General features: G+C 36.2%; 1 protein-coding gene across 4 annotated transcripts in view; it reads left to right on the top strand.

Annotated features, from left to right (window-relative positions):
- Nucleotides 1-8,680: 8,680 nt before the first annotated feature.
- LOC119798139 (glutamate receptor 1-like) overlaps nt 8,681-19,284 on the top strand; it is a 91,154-nt gene continuing 80,550 nt past the window's right edge. For all 4 annotated transcript variants that reach the window (XM_038307488.1, XM_038307490.1, XM_038307492.1 and 1 more), the window contains exon 1: nt 8,681-8,914. In XM_038307488.1, the coding sequence (XP_038163416.1) occupies nt 8,710-8,914 (205 nt within the window). In that variant the 5' untranslated portion in view covers nt 8,681-8,709. The remainder of the gene's footprint in view (nt 8,915-19,284) is intronic.

The raw sequence follows: 19,284 nt of genomic DNA on the forward strand, positions 1-19,284 counted from the left end.
ACCTGTTTTCTATTTTATCTGTCATTCATTGTTTGAAAGTTTGATTTCACAGAAATTTTTTTGAGCAGTTTAGTTTTGTATAAATTTCATTAAGATAAGATCTGCAATTACAGTATTGACCTTCTCAACTTTACATTTATGTTTTTTCTTTTGCCAAAATGGTAACTCTTGAAATTATTATGTCTCCAATTAGGATAAGTTGTTAGTAAATGTCTATTTTAGGCTTTTAAATTGACCCACTATTGTTTGCTGCATCAATTTAACTGTGATCAACGTTGTGGTCTTTGGAATAATGCTGCAATATGTATTTATCAGGATAACTTACACCTGGGCTGACAGAGTCACATCTGATGAGCCTGGTTTGGCCTGTAAAGAGCCTTTGAAATGGATAACGCCAGGATGCGCCGATCATGCTAGGCCAAGCCTGGCTTCATTTCTTGTCCTGGATTTCTAAATTCTGCTTTTGTGAAACAGTCCTCTAGTTCCACTCACCTAATTATCTTCAGTAGTTTCTAGACATGTGCTTTCCTCCCACAGCTTTTCTTGAATCATTTTCCTTTCCTTATCTGTTGGATTTCCTGCTTGTTCACACTTCTCACTCTTCGATGAACGGTATCGAAGTATTATGTTTAGCTCCTAACTGTGTGTTTAGGTTCTCCAGTATTTGAGCCAATAAGACTAGAGGCTTGCTGAGTGGTTTCATGTTTGTTTTACTTGCACAATATTAGCACACCAATTTCAATAAGGCCTAAAGTCAGTGTCATTGTTGAGCAGAGTTCTGATGTCCAGTGTTTTAATTTAGCTTTAAGCCCTAAATTTCTGACCCTTAAATACTGATTACTTTGTCAAAGCCACCCATTAAGTATGTATTGTTTTTGTTTTGTCCTTTGACATAGGAAACAAAAATGAAAGAAATTCAAATATAGATAATTTCTCTGTAGATTCTTTTATTAGAGCTTAACTTTAGAGCTTAATTTTTTCAAATTGAATCACATCATGGGCAAAATAATGACACATTTAAGGAAGCAGAAATGTCCCTTTGTCTGTAATTCTTTATGTTCTGTTTTTTTCCCCAATGGAGGTTTGTTCTGATTCCCCAGACTTTAAACTGAGTCTCCCCCACTGAGCATCACTTCACATAAGACAAACAGTGAATACAAATGTCAGTGTGTGTGTTTGCACACTGAATTGGAGCTCATACTGTTTCTAACTCAAATGGTTGTCATTCCAGGGAAGCGACAGTGAAACACGTGTTGGCTGAGTGATGGAAATGTGGAACGACATGTTGAAACATTGACCTGGTCGTCGGTTAGGTTTTCCCGGGGCTGTCCTGTCTGTTCGGCAGACGAACTTAAACACTCGAGCTGTAGGTTGGCATGAATTAAAGCACTAGGGAATGGAATGATAAGATGATGAAAGCTCTGAGTAACAGACATTATTCCAACTTTAATTTTCTCGCATACTAGTTAGGTCTTTGGTTAGATGGGCAGATGCATGGATGGACAGGCTGACGAATGGATGGACGGCTGGTTATGTCAGAACAATGAACAATCCTGAGAGTAGACATGGTCGCAGCTGTATGCCCGGCGGCGCTCATTCTCGTCGTCTTTGGGCTGTCTTTAAATAAAGCTCTGTCTAAAAGCCTCAGGTGGTGGGATGCAGGATGTCTGATTGAAAGAGCTTAATTCGGTGTGAGGCAAGGTCAGCTTGGTCATTATGGTGTTATGATAAGTGTCCTTTTTAAAAGTCTGCTGATATTAAAGGTCATTACAGTTAGAGTTGCATTTAATCTTTTCAGCTAACTCATCCAACTTGTTTTATTCAACTTAAAGTGGTAACGGAAACAACATGGAATATTTTCCTCAGGCTAAATCTGCAGTTTTCAGAAAGTTACATCTCTCTGTTGTACAGTAGTGAATAAAAGAGCTACATTTAAGCTGAAAGGGGAGGAGCCTTAATCTACTGGTTGATCTGTATGTTCCACTTATTGACCATATATATCAAAATAACCAAGATTCTCAATGCAGTCAGCTAAACGTTAGTTTTCATTTAACTCAAAATGCGACCCTAAAAGAACAAGTGGATGGACAATGGACGCACGGACAGATGGATGGATCGGCCGACAGATTAAATATTGCACATAGAAATAATGTAAATATGATTAAACAATATTTACAATCCACTTATTTAGGAGGATTAATTTCCTATTGGTTTATTGCAATGATATTGTCAATATAAGACTTTTGCAGGCCTATAAGAGAACAACATAAGCACAAAACTCCTGAAACAAGAACATACCACAAAAAAGCAGCAATAATTGTTAAAATAATTTCCTAAACTGTATCATTAAATATTATATATTAAAAATTACATTATACTATACTATACTATACTGTATTAAACTATACTTTTTGTCTTTCATTTTGCTAAGGGGAATGTGAAGTAGCCTTTTTTAATCCAGCTGACTGACACTGAGCAGCCATAGATACAGAAGGGGCAGTGCTGTATCAATGTGCTTCTTTCTGCTGGTAAAAATGAAATGTGAAGAGGACCAGAAGATCTGATTGATTTCAGATAGGCAGCTGTTCATATCTTTTTAACATAAGCTGGAAATCACTTCATCAGTTTTCCTTCATGTTGTACATCTGGACTCCATCATGGGGATGATTTTGACCCTAAACACAAATAACTACAAACACTTCCTAAGGCTGATAGCATCTGTCAACCCCTCTGCTGCCTCATTCCTTCGGATGACAGACCAGCCTGTCGTCCAAGCAGGCCAGCAGAGTTAATTCTGACAGACAGATACCTCGTTAGCATTATAGCATCTGCCAAAGGGTGAGTGTCTATTGCTAGCATTATAGCAGGGCCTTAGAGGGAACGGTTATTCGGAGTGTGACACAGCTCACAGGGGCCAAAGTTGTTCAAAGGATGTTAGCTTAGGCCATAGGGATACAAGGACAAAGCAAGGACAGATAGGCACATATAAAAGGATGCCCTTCCCTTCGTTCCTTATGGATGAAGAGGCTGATTGTGGGGCCTTTTTCCAGTAGGATATATTTACCCCAAATTATGGAGTGCACTCTTATTTTCACTGTATGAGGTTGAGATTTTAAGACTGTCTAATAAGTTAAAGCATCAATCTAGGTGAATGCTGGTGCATTAAATTACAAATCATTAAGAGCCCCAAACTGCTGAATCAGTTTATTGGGTCTCTATCCAGATTGAAGAAAAACAAACCAATACCTTTAGGGAAATCTTGGGCCAAGTCACCTTTGATCTGACTGATTTTCAAGGAATCACCCTGTAAAAGTCACTGAGTCCACCGCACCTTCTCACAATAACTTGCAGGTCACTTGTTTATGTTTCAGAAAAAAATTAAAGCTGACAGCAGATTTAAAAAAAAATGCTTGTATTGAATTTATATTTTTTTATGAAAGTTTTTGTGATTTATTGTTTGCTTTAGGTCTAAACCTAGACATTTATAGCCAAGGTAATTTTCCTTGGTCTAAACCTGTAAAATTACTTACTTACAAAATCTATACTAAAGGGTTATGATATTTAGCAGGAATAAATTGGTAATCTTAACCTCTGATATAATGCTTTATATAAACTTTTCCTGTCGAGATTCTCTCAAAGAACGGAAGCTGATCAGCTGAGAAAATCATGTCCTTTACAAAATACCTTTTGTTGCAGACAGATTATATCTCTTCATATTGCATTGTCTTAAAATAAAGATTCTCAACTATGGACGTTAAGGTCAGACCTCACACTGCCTCAGTCTCTCCCTTCCTTTCATTGTGACTGTTTATTAAAAGTAACAAATCTTTCAAATACAAAAGGCCACATCAGGACCTATTCTGTCTCATTGGGAAAGAGCAAAAATGTTAACTTTTCAAGCTAGATATCAGACAAGCTGAATGAACAACCTTACTCAAAGGTTTTAAGCATTATAAGTTAAAGAACAAAAACTGTGTGATTATGATGACCTTCAAATTTTTTATGGGAAAATAGAATATTAAATCACTATTATGTAAGAATTTCTACAATAGTGGTGCACCAAATGAATTATAAATGCCCAAGACACACACTCTGGTGCCTCGCTGCATTTAATGACTTCTACAGACACCATGTTTTGTTTAGTTTTTTTATCTCCCACACTGTTTACATTTGATCACTACTGCACTTTAAGGTATTGAAATGTCTGAAATGTTGTGACATTTAAAGTGGTTTAAGTCTAAGGGTGTCATAAATGTCCTGATATCCACTTCCTGTATGTGTTCAAGCATCCTGCGCAGTGATAAGGTAATGAGATGCATAATTCTGTTTTTTTTTTTTTATATATATATATTTTTTAACATTGAATGTTTTTGGCTTAGTCATCAAATAATGCCAAGAAAATGACATGACTTTAAAATGGCAAAATATTCTATTTTTTCTGACTAGAGAGACTATGCTTATCAAAAAAAATATTTTTAAATGGAGAACTAACCATACTTGAATAATTAGCTAAAATAAATTATGAAACACATGAAAAATCTGTCAGCAGCTACATCTAAAAGAACCATATGGTTACAGTACCTGCTTGAGTGAAGGGTTACAAACGATAACTGTGTTGGACCTTGTTCAGCACCATCCCTGCTGGGAGGGCAAATTAATTGCTGGACTAGACACCAATAAAAAAAGTTGACTATTATATTCAGAGAGCTTACCTGCTTACAATTCGCTGCATCCGTTTTGAAGCCCAAAACATTTTATAATTGTCTCCATGTGGTAAAAACTTCACAAATGTAGACTTTTCTCCCGGTTTTTACTTCTTTTATTCTTTTCTCTGTTACTTTTCCTTCCCTCTAACTTTCCAAAGAGTATGGATGGTCTCCATTTCAAAAGAAAATGGGAGGTAGAATGATCTCAGCATATTTACCTGTTTAATACTTCTCTAACAAGAAGTATACAGATAAAGGTAAAATGCTTAAGGCTACCATATTTGTATGCCTTCGGCTACCATGATTTAAGCTCTCAATGCAACATGGAAGCTTAAATTGGTGCACAATTACAAACATATTTATAAACAACTCTACTCAACTTAACTATGGGGACACTTTAATCTTTTAATTTCATTTTTTAAGTGATATGTTATTTGACTGTGGGAGGATATGTAGATTTTTGCCAATAAAAAAACTAATTCATAATGAACTGTCCCTTCAAGCATAAGGCAAGTTCTGTTTTGATTGATTAGCCTGTCATGGAGGCCCTCAGTATTGTTCTTAGCAATATTAAGGCTTCTCTCCGTTTGAGCATTTTTTTAAGGTGACAGCATAGATGCTCTATGCTTAGATTTGTTCTGAATCCTGGAGGAGCAGAGAATAAGACTTTGGTTTGCTCAATGACTTCAGCTGCTGCAACAGCGAGAATTATTTTGTCTTAATCCCAGGCTGTGAAGGAGCTCTGCATGAAGTAATTCGATTATTTCCATTGTGTGGGTGAGGATTTACTATGTGGAAGCCCTTTGTGTTAGACAGGGAAGTGAGCTTCATCAGCTACACAGCAGTAGAAATTTAGTTCAGTTCGCCATGAAGAGAAGGCCACTTTATCTTTTCTGAGCATACCATCAAATGGAGATTTATGATTCTGTGTTGTATTTGCAATAAAAAGGAAATTGGAAAAATAGTAGGTGTGCAGGCTGTAGGATTGTTTACGTTTATGAATGGCTGCCAAATGTAGAAAAAAGGAGATGCATCAAGGGGCAACTATTAAAAAATATTTTGTGGCATGGCTGAAACATGAGCTCAGTTTCACTGACCTGAATTTCTGGGTGACAGCACAGCTCAAAAACAAGTCACACTCCAAGACAAAATGTTGTTAGAAAGAGGATGACATGAAGGAAGAGGACAGAAGGTGAAAAGCAGCCTGGAGGGTGGAGGAATTCACACTGACAGAGAAATGGAGAAAGATTGCATATTTCTTTTCTAGTTTTCTTTTTGTTTAAATGGTAGAAAAAGAGAAAACCCAGGAGCTGGTTAACCAAACCACAGCACAAATAACAAGTGGGGCTTTGCATTTGACATAATAAATGGTTGTTCTGGTGATACTTTTTATTCAAAATGCAAATGAAATTGATGAACATAGAAAATTAATAGTTAAATATTTGGTTGTTTTGTAGGCCTATATTTAACCGTCATTCAACATTTTCTAAAACATTAATTGTTCCTAAAAATATAAACATATCCAGATGTTACCAGACTGCAAGATGTTCTTGTAAAAGTGATTGAATGGAAAAAAATTGATCAATGTTGAGTTGAAAAAGGTGATATTTTAAGGAAGAGTTGGATTTTCTTATTCAGAACAATCAATATAGAGGGTGGAGGTTTGATAATAGTTAACTTCTTTTTTCACCTCCTTATTGGTTCTGACTTCTCTGGTTATCTGTTATATAAAATTTTTAAAGAATCAGAGTCTTTCAGACACTAAAGAATGTGACTTTTCAATTAATTTGAATTCAGTTTATTTATATGATGCCAATTCCCAACAGACATCATCTCAATGCACTTTACAAAGACAGTTAAATCAATCATAAAGGTTAGGGTTAGTTTTCTCACCAATGAAACTAAGCTGATCTAAACCCTATTACTGAATTGAGAAAACTTTACTCTAAAAAAACTGCTGTATAAAACCAGTAATTTGAACTGGTTTAAGAAAGGGACTAAATGTTATCTGTGTCTCAGTTAGCTTTTCTGCAATTAGGAAAAAAAATGACTCTTCACAAGTTTCCTTTGTGCTATTTTTAAAAAAGATACCCAGAGTTTTTATATTTTATTTGGCCAAATTCCCAGGATTTCTGTCACAAAAGACACTTTTTCTCATAAAACAAATTCAAGAAAAAAAAATATCCTAAGCTGCAATTTCAATTTTCATTCTGGGACAGTAATTAAATTTGTTTGAATTTTAAAAATCCGTTTCAACTTTAAAAACCAATATTAGCCACAATTTTTTTTGTGTGTGTGTGTTTCCCAGGTGTCCTCATCAGCTTTTTTCTTTTTAATACTAGCAGTAAAACTCCAAAATCTTCCGTCAGATAAAAGATTTCATTACTTTTATGCCAATAATGACTTTTTCCTTAATTATTGAAAAGGAAATAGATCATTTTAATTGCACAATTTTGTGATATTGTGTAAACAAAAACATATTTGTTACTTGTTTTAAATTGCTATATTATCTTATTTTTTATTGAGATTAAACATCTTCGTTGAATTAAAATAATCCTATATTTAAATCAGTAAGTAGTGTGAAAAACATCCGACGTAACTGAATATTTTTGTTATCAGAGAAATATGAGTCAAAACAACATTCGTAGTTTTTCCTATCTCTATGTACTCTGACTCTGTGGCTGCAATGCATTTAACTGATAGTTATAAATAACATCAACACAAAGACAGAAAACTGATATCACCATGCTCACAGAGCAGATACTGTACTGTATATGCTGGAAACTTTTTATTGCTTGTAAGTTGAAAAATGAAGCCTTGTGAGTCAGTTGAAAATAAGAATATGAATGTGATATGAAGTGACCTTATTTGAACTTTTTCATCCACACTATGTAGCATTACAATTCATACAGTACCTTTAGAAAAGCTGCAGGCTGTTCTCAGCTGTGACCTAAAGTGTTATACAAGTTTATTCATACAGAGAAGAAAGTCCAGTAGGACTTATTTAGGTATCACAATGTTAAATTGAAGGGGTAAAAAATAGCGGACTATGAATCTGGGGCCCCGTCCACACGAAGTCAAAACGAACACGAAACGCTGATATTTTCCAAAACGTTTGCCGTAAAGACGGAGACGTAAAATAAATGTGAGCGTCCACACGAATGCATGAAAACGCTGCAAAATGTATGCCAGGCCTGTAAGTGGCGCTGTGGTGCCAAAGCAAAAATAAGCGACGAAATGTTGGGCATGCGCACTAATATTTATACATGGTTGCCCTGCGGGTCCATTTTCGTGGTTAAGTCAAATTCAGGTGCTGAACTATGTCGTCGATATTGCTCTGTTCTTCCTGGAGATATTCCAGAAGAAGAAGATTCTGTTGTAAGCCCGACAGCAGGGTGAGTAGCATTAGCAGCAACGGCGCCATTGTTGTTGTGATACTGTGTCGCGCATGCGTGTTTAGAGGCGACGCTATGACGCATGCGTGTAAAACAAAATATGCGGTTAGAGCGTAAAGATGGAAACGCGAAAACGGCGTTTCAAAATCTTCCCACTCTGAAGGCTGAATAAAAAAGATCGTTTACAGACCCCCGAAACGCCGGCTTCGTGTGGATGAGAGGCTGGTTTGGTGAAAAATTTGTGCGTTTAGGCCAGGGTTCGTCTTCCTGTGGACGGGACCTGGATAGCATAATTTGTAAATCAAATCAAAACATAAAATATTTGGTATGTTTTTTTGTTTTGTTTTTCTAATATAGCAATTGTTTTGTAAATGAAAATAAAGCCCAGAGGTAACGGCAGTGAAGAAACAAATGTGGGGGCATTTTGTTGTTGCTGTTTTCCTTTTTAGAAATCATAAAGGAGTAAAAGCTCATTTTAGAAATGACACTTAATATTTTTGTAAACATTTATTTATTTTAAGAAATTCACCCAGATTTTCTTTCTCCTCCCATTTCCCTTCTCATTTCTTCCAGTCTGCTCCCAGTTCTCTAAGGGTGTGTACGCCATTATGGGCCTGTATGATCGGAGGACGGTCAACATGCTTATGTCTTTCTGCGGTTCTCTACACGTGTGCTTCGTCACGCCATCCTTTCCTGTTCAGACCAACAATCAGTTTGTCCTGCAGCTGCGGCCCCAGCTGCAGGAGCCCCTCATGGCCCTGTTGGATCACTTCTACTGGACCAGGTTTGTCTACATGTACAGCTCCGACTCAGGTGAGCAAAGGACAAAACATGTATGACAAATTGTTCTCATTCTGACTGCCAGTGCATGCTTAAGACTTGCACTCAGTGTCAGAGATTACTGTGCAGTCATTATAAAAAGTGTAGGTAAGGATTTGAGGCTGAAGCTAAAATGGTAAATATAGACATAAATAGTTTTAATGGCAGCTTTAGAAATGTACAATCCTGCCATAATTAATTCATAAAGGATTTTGTTCCCACATACCATTGTGGGGTTTGTTCCCTCTGTATTTGAGAATTTTGGTAAATAAAAAAAATAAAATAAAATATACATTAATGACATACAAATATTTACATAGAAAAGTGTAATGCTATCTTATTTAAAACATTTTTAAACCAACTTCATGATCAAAAACCTTTTGAGCAAAGTGGCAAATTGAAGTATATTTCACTGAAAGGCTCATTGTGCAAAATTAATTCGGTGGTGGCCCTGTGATGTGTGTAAATGAAGAATAACCTGTTTATCAGTTTTATTAATTTCTATTTGTAAAAGGAAAAAAATAAATGTGATTTTGTGTGCTTTATTGTTGTCACTGTATCTATTTTTCTTAACCTTTTCTCTATTTGTCCGAAATATTCATCAACAATACCTGAGGTCTGATCCAGAAATTTGACAGAAAATGTGTATCTAAATTAGGCCCTAAGACCACTAAATTCATTGATTTTGTTATGCTTTCTCGAACTTTGCTAGTCTTTTAACCTCTGTTGATCTGCGTTTTGGAAAGGTTAGGCATCTCCATAGTTAGGGAAAGCTTTGCCGGACTGTGTCGGTTGGATGGGTCTGCTTTTGGATGGCTTGCGAATGCTTCTGGAGGATGGTGAAGCTTCTTAGGTGTTTCTGGTTTGCATCTCTTTCCAGCTATCCTGCTTGATGGCTGCTGCTCTTTTTTGCCAACATGAATACAAAATGCTGCACTCTGTTTTAGCAATTCCTTGAAATGCTATGCTGTGCACAGGAGCCAGGAAGTAAACACAGACTCCACATACTGCATATGAGAAGTCTCACATTGTAACCTTTGGTTAGAAAGGAGATAAACTTTAATAAGAAATTATTTTACTTTTAATATATTAGAAATTATTAATTTTTTTTATTATTTAAGTGTACTTCACAGTAAATATCTTGCTTTTTACTCCTTTTTTGTTTTTGTAACCCTAACCACTTCTGATTCAAATTTGTGTAACTAATGTTTAAGTTTATGTGAGATATAATATTTAGAAATTGGGTACTCAGCTGTAATGTTTGCATAACTGCTCTGTATAATCTGTAAATAATATAGTAACAGTTTATATGGTAACTTCACACTCTTCACACTCATCCTATGAAATGGAAATGAAAGAAAGGTAAAATGTAATTTATTGTGTGTAGGATTTAAAATTAAGTCAGATAATTGGCTGTTACAGACAATTCTGGTAAAGATTCCCGGTAAACAGGACAGGGCAAATAAAAAAATTGTTTAAAAGCAAAAATTATGGACTTCAGTTTCTGTAGTGGAAGGCTCTTGACTTTTGCTCTTCATTGTTGAGGCAGCAAGTAAATAAAAAACAACACCACTGAACTAAACAAAGAAATAGGTAATATCCCTTATATTTCAAAAACATCTGAGAAAGTGTGAAGAATTTTTGCCAAATGCAACATTCTGGGTGCTTCAGACCCAACTAAATACTCAGACAGAGGCTGTGTCCTCAGGACAAAATTCCTTTACACAAACAGAGTGACTTGGTATATGTAATTCAGTACAAGGATGAATACCTGGACCTCTAACTTGAGGAAATTAAATGAAACAGCTACACCATAGAGTTATGATTCAATAAGCCAGCTCCTCAGGAATAATATGAAGGAACAGCTGTTGGCAGCTGCTAATGGAAAATTTTCACTGAAAAATAAGGCAAGTCTTTCAATATCGGAACAAATAGAAAATACATCCTTTTCAAAAAGTTCTAAGCACAGAGAAGTCACAATGGAGTGCTCCAACTTCTCCCGATCTGGTCTGACCTGCTTCACTTGCCTTTAAAGTAGATCAGGATCCTTATGAAACATCCATAGAAATTCCACTGTTCCAAGTCTAAGTCATTCTCCTGCATACTTGCTCAAGTTTTCTACCGCAGTCACTAAGGAATGCGAGATTCCTCTGAGTGGCAGCATTTTCTTTTTAAATAAAAACTATTTTATACGGGGACCCTTGAAGTTATTTAATTGATTCTCTGTATTAATGTTTCAGTGGGGCATGACTACAAACAGTGGGAAAACTGTTAGTCTCATCCTTAATCACACGCTGTTTTGACCTTTACTCAGCTCACAATCAGATGTAAAAGTTATCAACTCTGACTCATCCTAATCTTGTTACCATGGTTACATCCTTAAAACTGCAGAAGCCTGTTTTTTTTTTTTTCTTTACAGTCTTTACATTATTCTTTTCTTTTCTGCCTAGTCTGCTGTCTGTCTATGCTTAAAGAGACATTATTTTTCCTCAACATTTCAAGGGCGGTAAGAAACCATTTGAAGTAAATCATCACATTTACCTGTGGCTTTAGATTCAGAAATCTTTCTTCTTATGTATGACAATAATTTGAATGTTATATTTTTGTCATGTGCTCCAAAGAAGATGGTTATATAAACCACTTATATGAATCCATCTACAATGTCATCTAAAATCTATAAATTTTAAAATTGATATATAACACATTGTGAGTGGTAAGCACATGTGTTGATAAGGTAACGTCTCAGGCACATAACTTACATCTTTGACATTGTGAAAAAAATACAGGAATTCAACCATGATGTCTTGAAGGGGATTTTTCATTTAAACTTGCATACAACTTTCAGGCAACGGCGAAGCACTCAGTTGTAATTGGAGTTTCTAAGGTCTTTATGGATTTAAAAACAAGCTAGGCACAAAGGGATAAGATTTCTGACACAACGTCATCATGTTAATGTGTTTATAAAGTGATATAGGGATTATTATCATGAAAACAGAGAAGCAAAATAAAGTCCTAAACAAGTACATGCCAGTTACCATCCAACCATATACAGTATATTATGTATATTAAATATTCTATTGTTTCATTCTCCCTAAAGTGGCCTGTGTTATGCTTTATATTTAGATAAGTATAGAATTTAGAATTTTATGTGATTTAATATGTAAGTTTTGGTATTACTCTGTCCTGCTTTCTGCTCATTCCAGTTATCTCCTCTTGATGTCTTTTTCCTAAAAAATCATATAGTTTTCTTTCCCATCTCACCTTTTCTGCAATTCTTTCCTCAGTTTTTGCATTTATGTTACAGTACTCCTCTCTTGTGTACTACTATACAATGCAAAGTTATTCCTAGCGTTGGTTGATTGATTGCAACCTTTTAATTATATAGCACTGGAGGTTGAAAGTAACCAGTTATATTTAAGAATATGACCATATAAACATGCTGTATATTATTTTGGCAAAGAATGCAAACAATATTATTATTTATAATTATTCAGTACAGTTGGATTTTACTTCAGAGTGTGTTATCTAAAACTATTGGACATAAGGATGATGGGTATATTGAGAAAAGATCAGAATCACCAGAAAACTAAAATGTTATGAAAAGCAACAAAATCATGTTAATTGTTTTTTTTTTTCTGCTATTTTTTATTTTTTATTCGGGTAAAATTGTGTATTGGTAACAATTATATAAGTATGGGTAACATTTTTATCTAAGTACTGTATCTTTGCATAATTTAATTGCACTGTTTCCACCTCGATGCACCAAGAACTGCAAGGATGTACAGGAGGCATGTCAGTCAGCTGAAGGGACGCCTGATTTCAGATTTCTCCTTCATACAACCGTCTAGCTCCAACACTGATTTCAATTAACTGATGGCGCAAGATCCATCAGTTGAAACAAATTTCTGTCATTAATCTTTCATTTAGCAAGTTTGAAACAATTTTGGTAATCAAACCTAAAATACACAAAAGTGCTCTGTCAGATTTGAAGTAAGCCAGTCAGATACTAAGGAATCAGGGAAGAGGTATAAGGACACCATCAAGCAGAATTTGGTCTTAATGGATTCGAAAAAAACTTTGGGTATCTTTAAAAATGGCAGCTACTATGACAACAAAAAGAAAAAGCCTTGTAAAAAACAATGATAAAATGCAGACGAATTAGCTAAATTATGTTTACCTGAGATCTAAAATTCAGGATGTCTCTGTGGAATCTGCAGATATTTTAAAATCCATTTTAAGTATTGATAATGTGTACTACTGCAATGGACTGGCGACCTGTCCAGGGTGTACCCTGCCTCTCGACCATTGACAGCTGGAGATAGGCACCAACATTCCTGGCGACCCCACTTGGGATTAAGCTTGTATAGAAAATGGATGGATGGATAATGTGTACTAGGTTGGAAGCTGATCCACAAAAAGTAAGAACACTCTTTTTAGTAGGGTTAAGAAGCATAAATCTGCGGGTCCAGATAACATTTCAGCTCTTTTTTTGAAGAGGTCTCAGAGGAGCTCACACAAGCTTGATGCCCTATCACTCTGTTAGTCCCAGTCGCTAAAAAACCCTGAACAATTTATTTAAACCTGCTGTTTCAACTTCAGTTTTTATGAAATGTTTTGAAAATATATTGTGTCTACGGGTATTCTGAAGTCAGAGATAGATCCCAATCTAGACCCTCTGCAATTTGCTTATATAAGAGGGTGGGATACAGATGTTGCCATAAATGGTATGACTTATCTGTCACTGTAACACCTTGAGGATCCAACAGCCTATGCATGTCTGTTATTTATAAACGTTAGTTCGGGTTTTAATGTTACATTTACTGATTCAAAAACGTATTCACCTGTCAGTAAACCCTGTAATAATGAAATTGTTTTATATATTTTTACCAGAGTGTAAGATCTCAGAGTAAACAATATTATCTCTGATTCTAAAAAAAAAAAACGCCAGCACATCCTTACCTCTAGGATGTGCAAGTTTGCCTGTACGTTTTAGTCTTTACACAAATTACTGCCATAGTCACTTCTAGGGAAAACATTTTTTTATTATTTTCTAATGACTGCCATCCCCATCCTGCTTTACAAAGACTCAGATCCATCACTTTATTTTAATGAGGTGCAGTCTTTTGTCCATTGGTGTGATGTTAACTTCCTTTTTAAAAAGAAAAGCTAGGAGATGATAATCAACCCTTGATCAACTGGTGATCATATCATGTCAGCAATTACAGGTATTCAGGCATTCACTTAGACGACCAGTTTGATGGAAAATGCGTAAGATTATTTTAATGTGAATGTTTACAGTGAAGATTGTATTTTTTTACTCAGTATTTTGGTTTGAATTCAAAATTCATCTATTTTGTTTTGTCAGGCTGTCATATTAAGTATTATTTGGTATAGGATGTCAGCTTTGTATGATAATCTCTGTCCTCAGTTACAAACTAAGCTTCCTCGCCTGGTGAGGTCAGTCATGAAGGTTGTAGGGAGGACAAAAGACGTCCCTGCAGTCAATGTATGAACAGACTGTTTAGGACAAGCAAATCCAGCTTCGTTTGACCCTTCCAACGTGGCCAATAAATTCTACCGTAGGAAAAGTGATACAGTTTCTAGGTTTAGCCTGGATCACTTCAAAAACTAATTTGTACCCAGATCAATTTGACTTTTAAATGATGGTTCCTGGGAAATTTCATTGTGCATTAATGTCTGGGTGCCTTTGCTATTCTGTGCTTTTTTAAAATTTATTGTGTTGTCAGTATTTTTTTTTTTTATCATCCGTGTGACACTAATGAGAAACAGAGTGTGTGTGGAGATGTGTAAAGACATGTGCCATATTTGTAAGTTATGTTTTTACCCCATTGCAGTTGTTTTATTTGCACAGTTTCCTGAGGGAAACAATAAAATGTATCGTATCGTATAATAAGAAAAGAGCCCATGTGGGTTTTTATGTGTTCATCTGTGTTGTGTATGGCATTTTGCAAGCCTTGGTAAAGTTGCAGTAGAAAAAGGAGAAATTATATTGGACTGGTAAGGAGTGAATGTAGTATGACTTATTTTTATTTATTTATTTTATCATTTGACCAAAACTCAAACATTAATAATTTATGATTTGAGATGTTTAGTTTGATGTTTTTGCCATCTGTCATTTTCTCTCTGTGGAGTTTGATGCTTTAAAAATTCTCTCTTGAACCCTTGCTTTGGCTTATTTTTGTAGTGAAAGCACTGCAGATGCAGTATCTGTAACTTTGGTCAATATTTCACAGATTTCATTAGTGCTGCAATGAATCATAGACTTGATGAACTTGATTGTTGCACATTTTAATTTTTAACTGTTTTCATTGTATATTAATTTGTTAGGGTGTTTTTATATGTTGCTGATTCTTTTGTGATCTGGGGTTTAAATTAAACCTCTGTGTTACATGTGGCTTTCTCTCGTATTGAATTACAAAACTGATGGTAGCATTAAAGTAAAGTATAAGACCACTCCATAACTTTACTGCAGGACAAATTCATCATTTTAATTTATAGGATTGTTAGGGTAAGAAAACTCCAGATTCTTTGTATTTCTTCCTCCCTCTTTCCTTTGCTTGTAACCATCTCCTTCTCCCATTTATGAACTATCCAGAGAACTGAAAGAGCTTTTACATGTTCCTTACTATCTACAATTTATTTGGTTCATTTTTTATTTGCTAGTTGGCTTATGGAGCCTTTGAGCAAGGCAATCAGTCCCTTGTGTTGGTTGAACAAGACAGCAGAGTGCTGGAAATCCAACAACCAGAAAAATTGTATTTTGTTAAAAAAAAAAAAGAAAGAAAGGGACAGCAGCTGAGGAATAAATTGGAGAGCAGGAAGCATCGACCCGAATGAACAAACCGCGGGTAATTGAACATGAATCGTTTTTTTCTTCCCCCTCTGTGTGGTTGATGTAACTTCTGCTGCTTCGCTGGTCTAACACACCTTCATACACACAAGATGCACTCACACACTGAGTTACCCACACATTTCCGCACCAGCAAACACAGTCAAAGCACTGCAGTTTTTCTTTCTTTTGGTTTCTGTTTAAAAAAAATATGTATATCATTTTGGCTTTATGTTTAATAAAATAATTTAGGGACATTTATTAGACACTGGATGTCTGTAGGAATCGGTTGAGAAAGTAAGATGACTGAGATGTATATAAATAGTGAAGGTCAGCCCCCAAAAAAATGTTCTTGTTATTTATTTTTAGTGAACTCTGTTTTGGCCATTTTCAGCCTCTTTTATAGTCTTAAAGCAAACTACTGTGTTGCCAGTCAACTATGAAAAGTTGCCTCAATTAACTTTTTTAAATTTCAGAATGTGGTGAAAATGTTGTGGGGCTTTCTATTTTACATAAGCTGCTGTCATTCTGTTTACTGTAAAACATTTCATGGGTCAAATATGGAGGGGATTTTGATAGATAATGTCCTCTCCTGTCTTCGAAGTATACATGGGTGCGGTGGTTGACAAAAATGTTTGTAAGAAGTACTGCAAATAGGCTTGATTAAATAATAAAACTGCCTATCGTTACTTTTTTTTTTATTTGCCATTGCAGTATTGAGGAAATATTCTCACTTCCCATTTTTATTAAAATGTTTGTCCCTGGGTCAAGCAGCGACTCCATAAATTTTACACAAAAACTGTAGGCTAACATTAGGTTCACTCCTCAAGCCGCAGGTACAGCTTTTCAATTAATCTCAGCTGCAGACAGCCCACCTACTATGCAGGCTGTCATCATAGTATGTTAACGCTCTCATGGCACATTTCTGTCAGGGATCTGTTGTTTATCTTTGTAGATTAAGTTATAATTAGGAACGCTCCAATAAGCGTCGTCAAGAGGCTGTGCTGTTTCTGAATTGCATTAGACTGACATGGCAACCAGGTGCATCCACTGCTCTAACTTCAGGATCAAGCAGGTGCAGCATAGGAGGTGAATAAATACACAATCCTACTGTAGAACCTCAACTCCTAAAGAAATATTTTGATCTCAGGATTTTGTGCTAAAGTCTAAACAAGTCACACAAGCAACAGTCTATAATACGGATCAATTAGGAATGGAGCAGTGCCACTTATGCAGTACATTAAAATGTGGCATGATTTCTATTTCTAAATGTGAACATTTATATTTTAATTTGTGAATCACGCATCAAAAATAAAGAAATATACTTTTCATTCTAAACAAATTCTCATTGATTTAAGTTTTTAAATATTAAATGTATATATCTGCTTTAGAATTCGTTTTTTTATCTCTCACTTTGCATATCAAATATTTCTTGTTACCAAGAAGGGTAATTTAAATATACAATGTATGATAAATAAATACTAATGAGACTGTCAGCTAACCAGATTGGGAGTGAGATTGTGAAAATGCCATTATTCTTCTGTGTCAGGGAATAAAGCGTTACTTTAGTGAAGGTTTTTTCTTGACCAAAGTAACAGGTGTTTAAGAAAACACCTTCCGCCTCTCTGCCTGCTCAGACGCATCTCCCCCTCGCTGGCTTACATTTTCTTACTTTTTACCTTCTCATCTCTAAGCAAAAGCTTGTAAAAGTTCAGTCTAGGCAATAGGATGTAAAGTTTTCTAGAAGCTGTTTTGCCTCTCATCCAAGAGGCTTCTTCAGTAATAACTAGTGTTGGGGAGCACTGAGATTAATATACTGTAGGTCTAACAAAGAGTTAGGGGGAACAAAATGTGACTTTGATCCCTCCCACTGCATTGGCTAAGGAGGACACAATTGAGAGTGTTAATGGTCGTTAGGGGGTTCTGATGTGTCATTAACTCCCTCGTCAGAATGGTTTCGGTCACATGCTTCATTTAGTCTGAACCAGGTGAGGGCACTTGAGAGGTGAGTCTTCTGGGTATTGTTCCTGAAAGTACTTTGTAGGTGAGTGAAAGGTTATGTCTAAGACTACCTCTTCTGTTGAGAGATGGTGTTTCCAGGTTAACAAAGATGGCTTCCTTAACCCCTCGCTTAAACCATCTTTCATCCTTTGCAAGAATATGGACGTTGTTCTCCTCAAACAAATGTCCTTTAGCCATCAGGTATAGGTTAACAGCTGAGTCCTGTCCTGAGGAGTTGGCTCTCCTGTGTTGAACCATGCGCCTATAAAGCGGTTGCTTGGTCTCTCCAATGTACAGGTCTGTGCACTCTTCACTACACTGAATGGTATAAACCACATTGTCTGCCTTTTTTCTGGGTGTCTTGTCTTTGGGGTGAGCCAGTCACTGCATGAAAAGTGAGATTTTCGTCCCCGTAAACCCCCATGAACTCCCGCAGATCTCCCTGATTTTCGTCAATTTCCGACAATTTGCAACCCGTGCTTGTCCGCGTTTGTCGTGCCACAAATTGTCGGAAACGGACTCTGACGTATGTGGAGAGCGATCAGCTGTACTAATGGCCCTAATTAGCATATGAATGCAGCAAACCCGCGAGGCTGGCCAGGTCTGGCTTGAATAACCTACTCAGTATTGGCTGAAACCACTATTCTCAAACAAGTGAAATCGCTCGTGATTGGCAGCAAAACCAAACGTGGCCACGCCAGGCTTTAATTTTCTTACTGAGTATTGGACGGAACCACTTCTTTTTAAACAAGTAAAGTCGCTCGTGATTGGTTGGCATATATATATATTTACATATAAATGTACATATATATATATATATATATATATATATATATATATATATATATATATTTATGAATATATATTTATTCGTTCATATATTTATTCATTCATATATTTATTCATTCATATGCTGTGTATTTATGTTATCCTACACTACTACACAATTATTATGCTACCATCAAGGACATGAATGAATTTATACAGGAAATGAACATTTGCCAGGAAGCTGTTTATGCAAAGAAAGAGCTTTATTAAAACACACACAACTATATACAACGCGTATCCAAACACATGCGTATCTAAAAATTACAAGTCCGTGAACGGTCCGTTTGCTTCCTCGGGGTTGGAGGTAACTGGCAGCATTCCCTCCGAGGCAGGTCCGATGTGCAGACGCCTACTGTGCGTGGCCCTGTACTGCGGCATCGCTTCTAACTGGGACTGCAGCTTAACACAGAGTTCAGTGAGATCCGGCCTACGAAATGGCGGCGACCGTACAATCCATCCAGAGACACCACCGACGACGCCATCTTCTTCGTCGGACATGAGGCCGACGGTGGCGGACTTCCAGAGTTCCACTTCCTCATCTGCTAGCAAACTCTGCCTCGCTTTCAGCAGCTGAAAAAAAAAAAAACAATGAATCAGCGCACTGCGTATGGACACAACACATCTATCAATGCACCTGAAAAATAGTCACCAAATAAAGTCTTACCCTCTTTCTTCTGGCCCGACT

The sequence above is a fragment of the Cyprinodon tularosa genome, unplaced genomic scaffold (assembly GCF_016077235.1).
Source record: "Cyprinodon tularosa strain WSP-4 unplaced genomic scaffold, ASM1607723v1 ctg610, whole genome shotgun sequence".
In the NCBI taxonomy this organism is placed as follows: domain Eukaryota; kingdom Metazoa; phylum Chordata; class Actinopteri; order Cyprinodontiformes; family Cyprinodontidae; genus Cyprinodon; species Cyprinodon tularosa.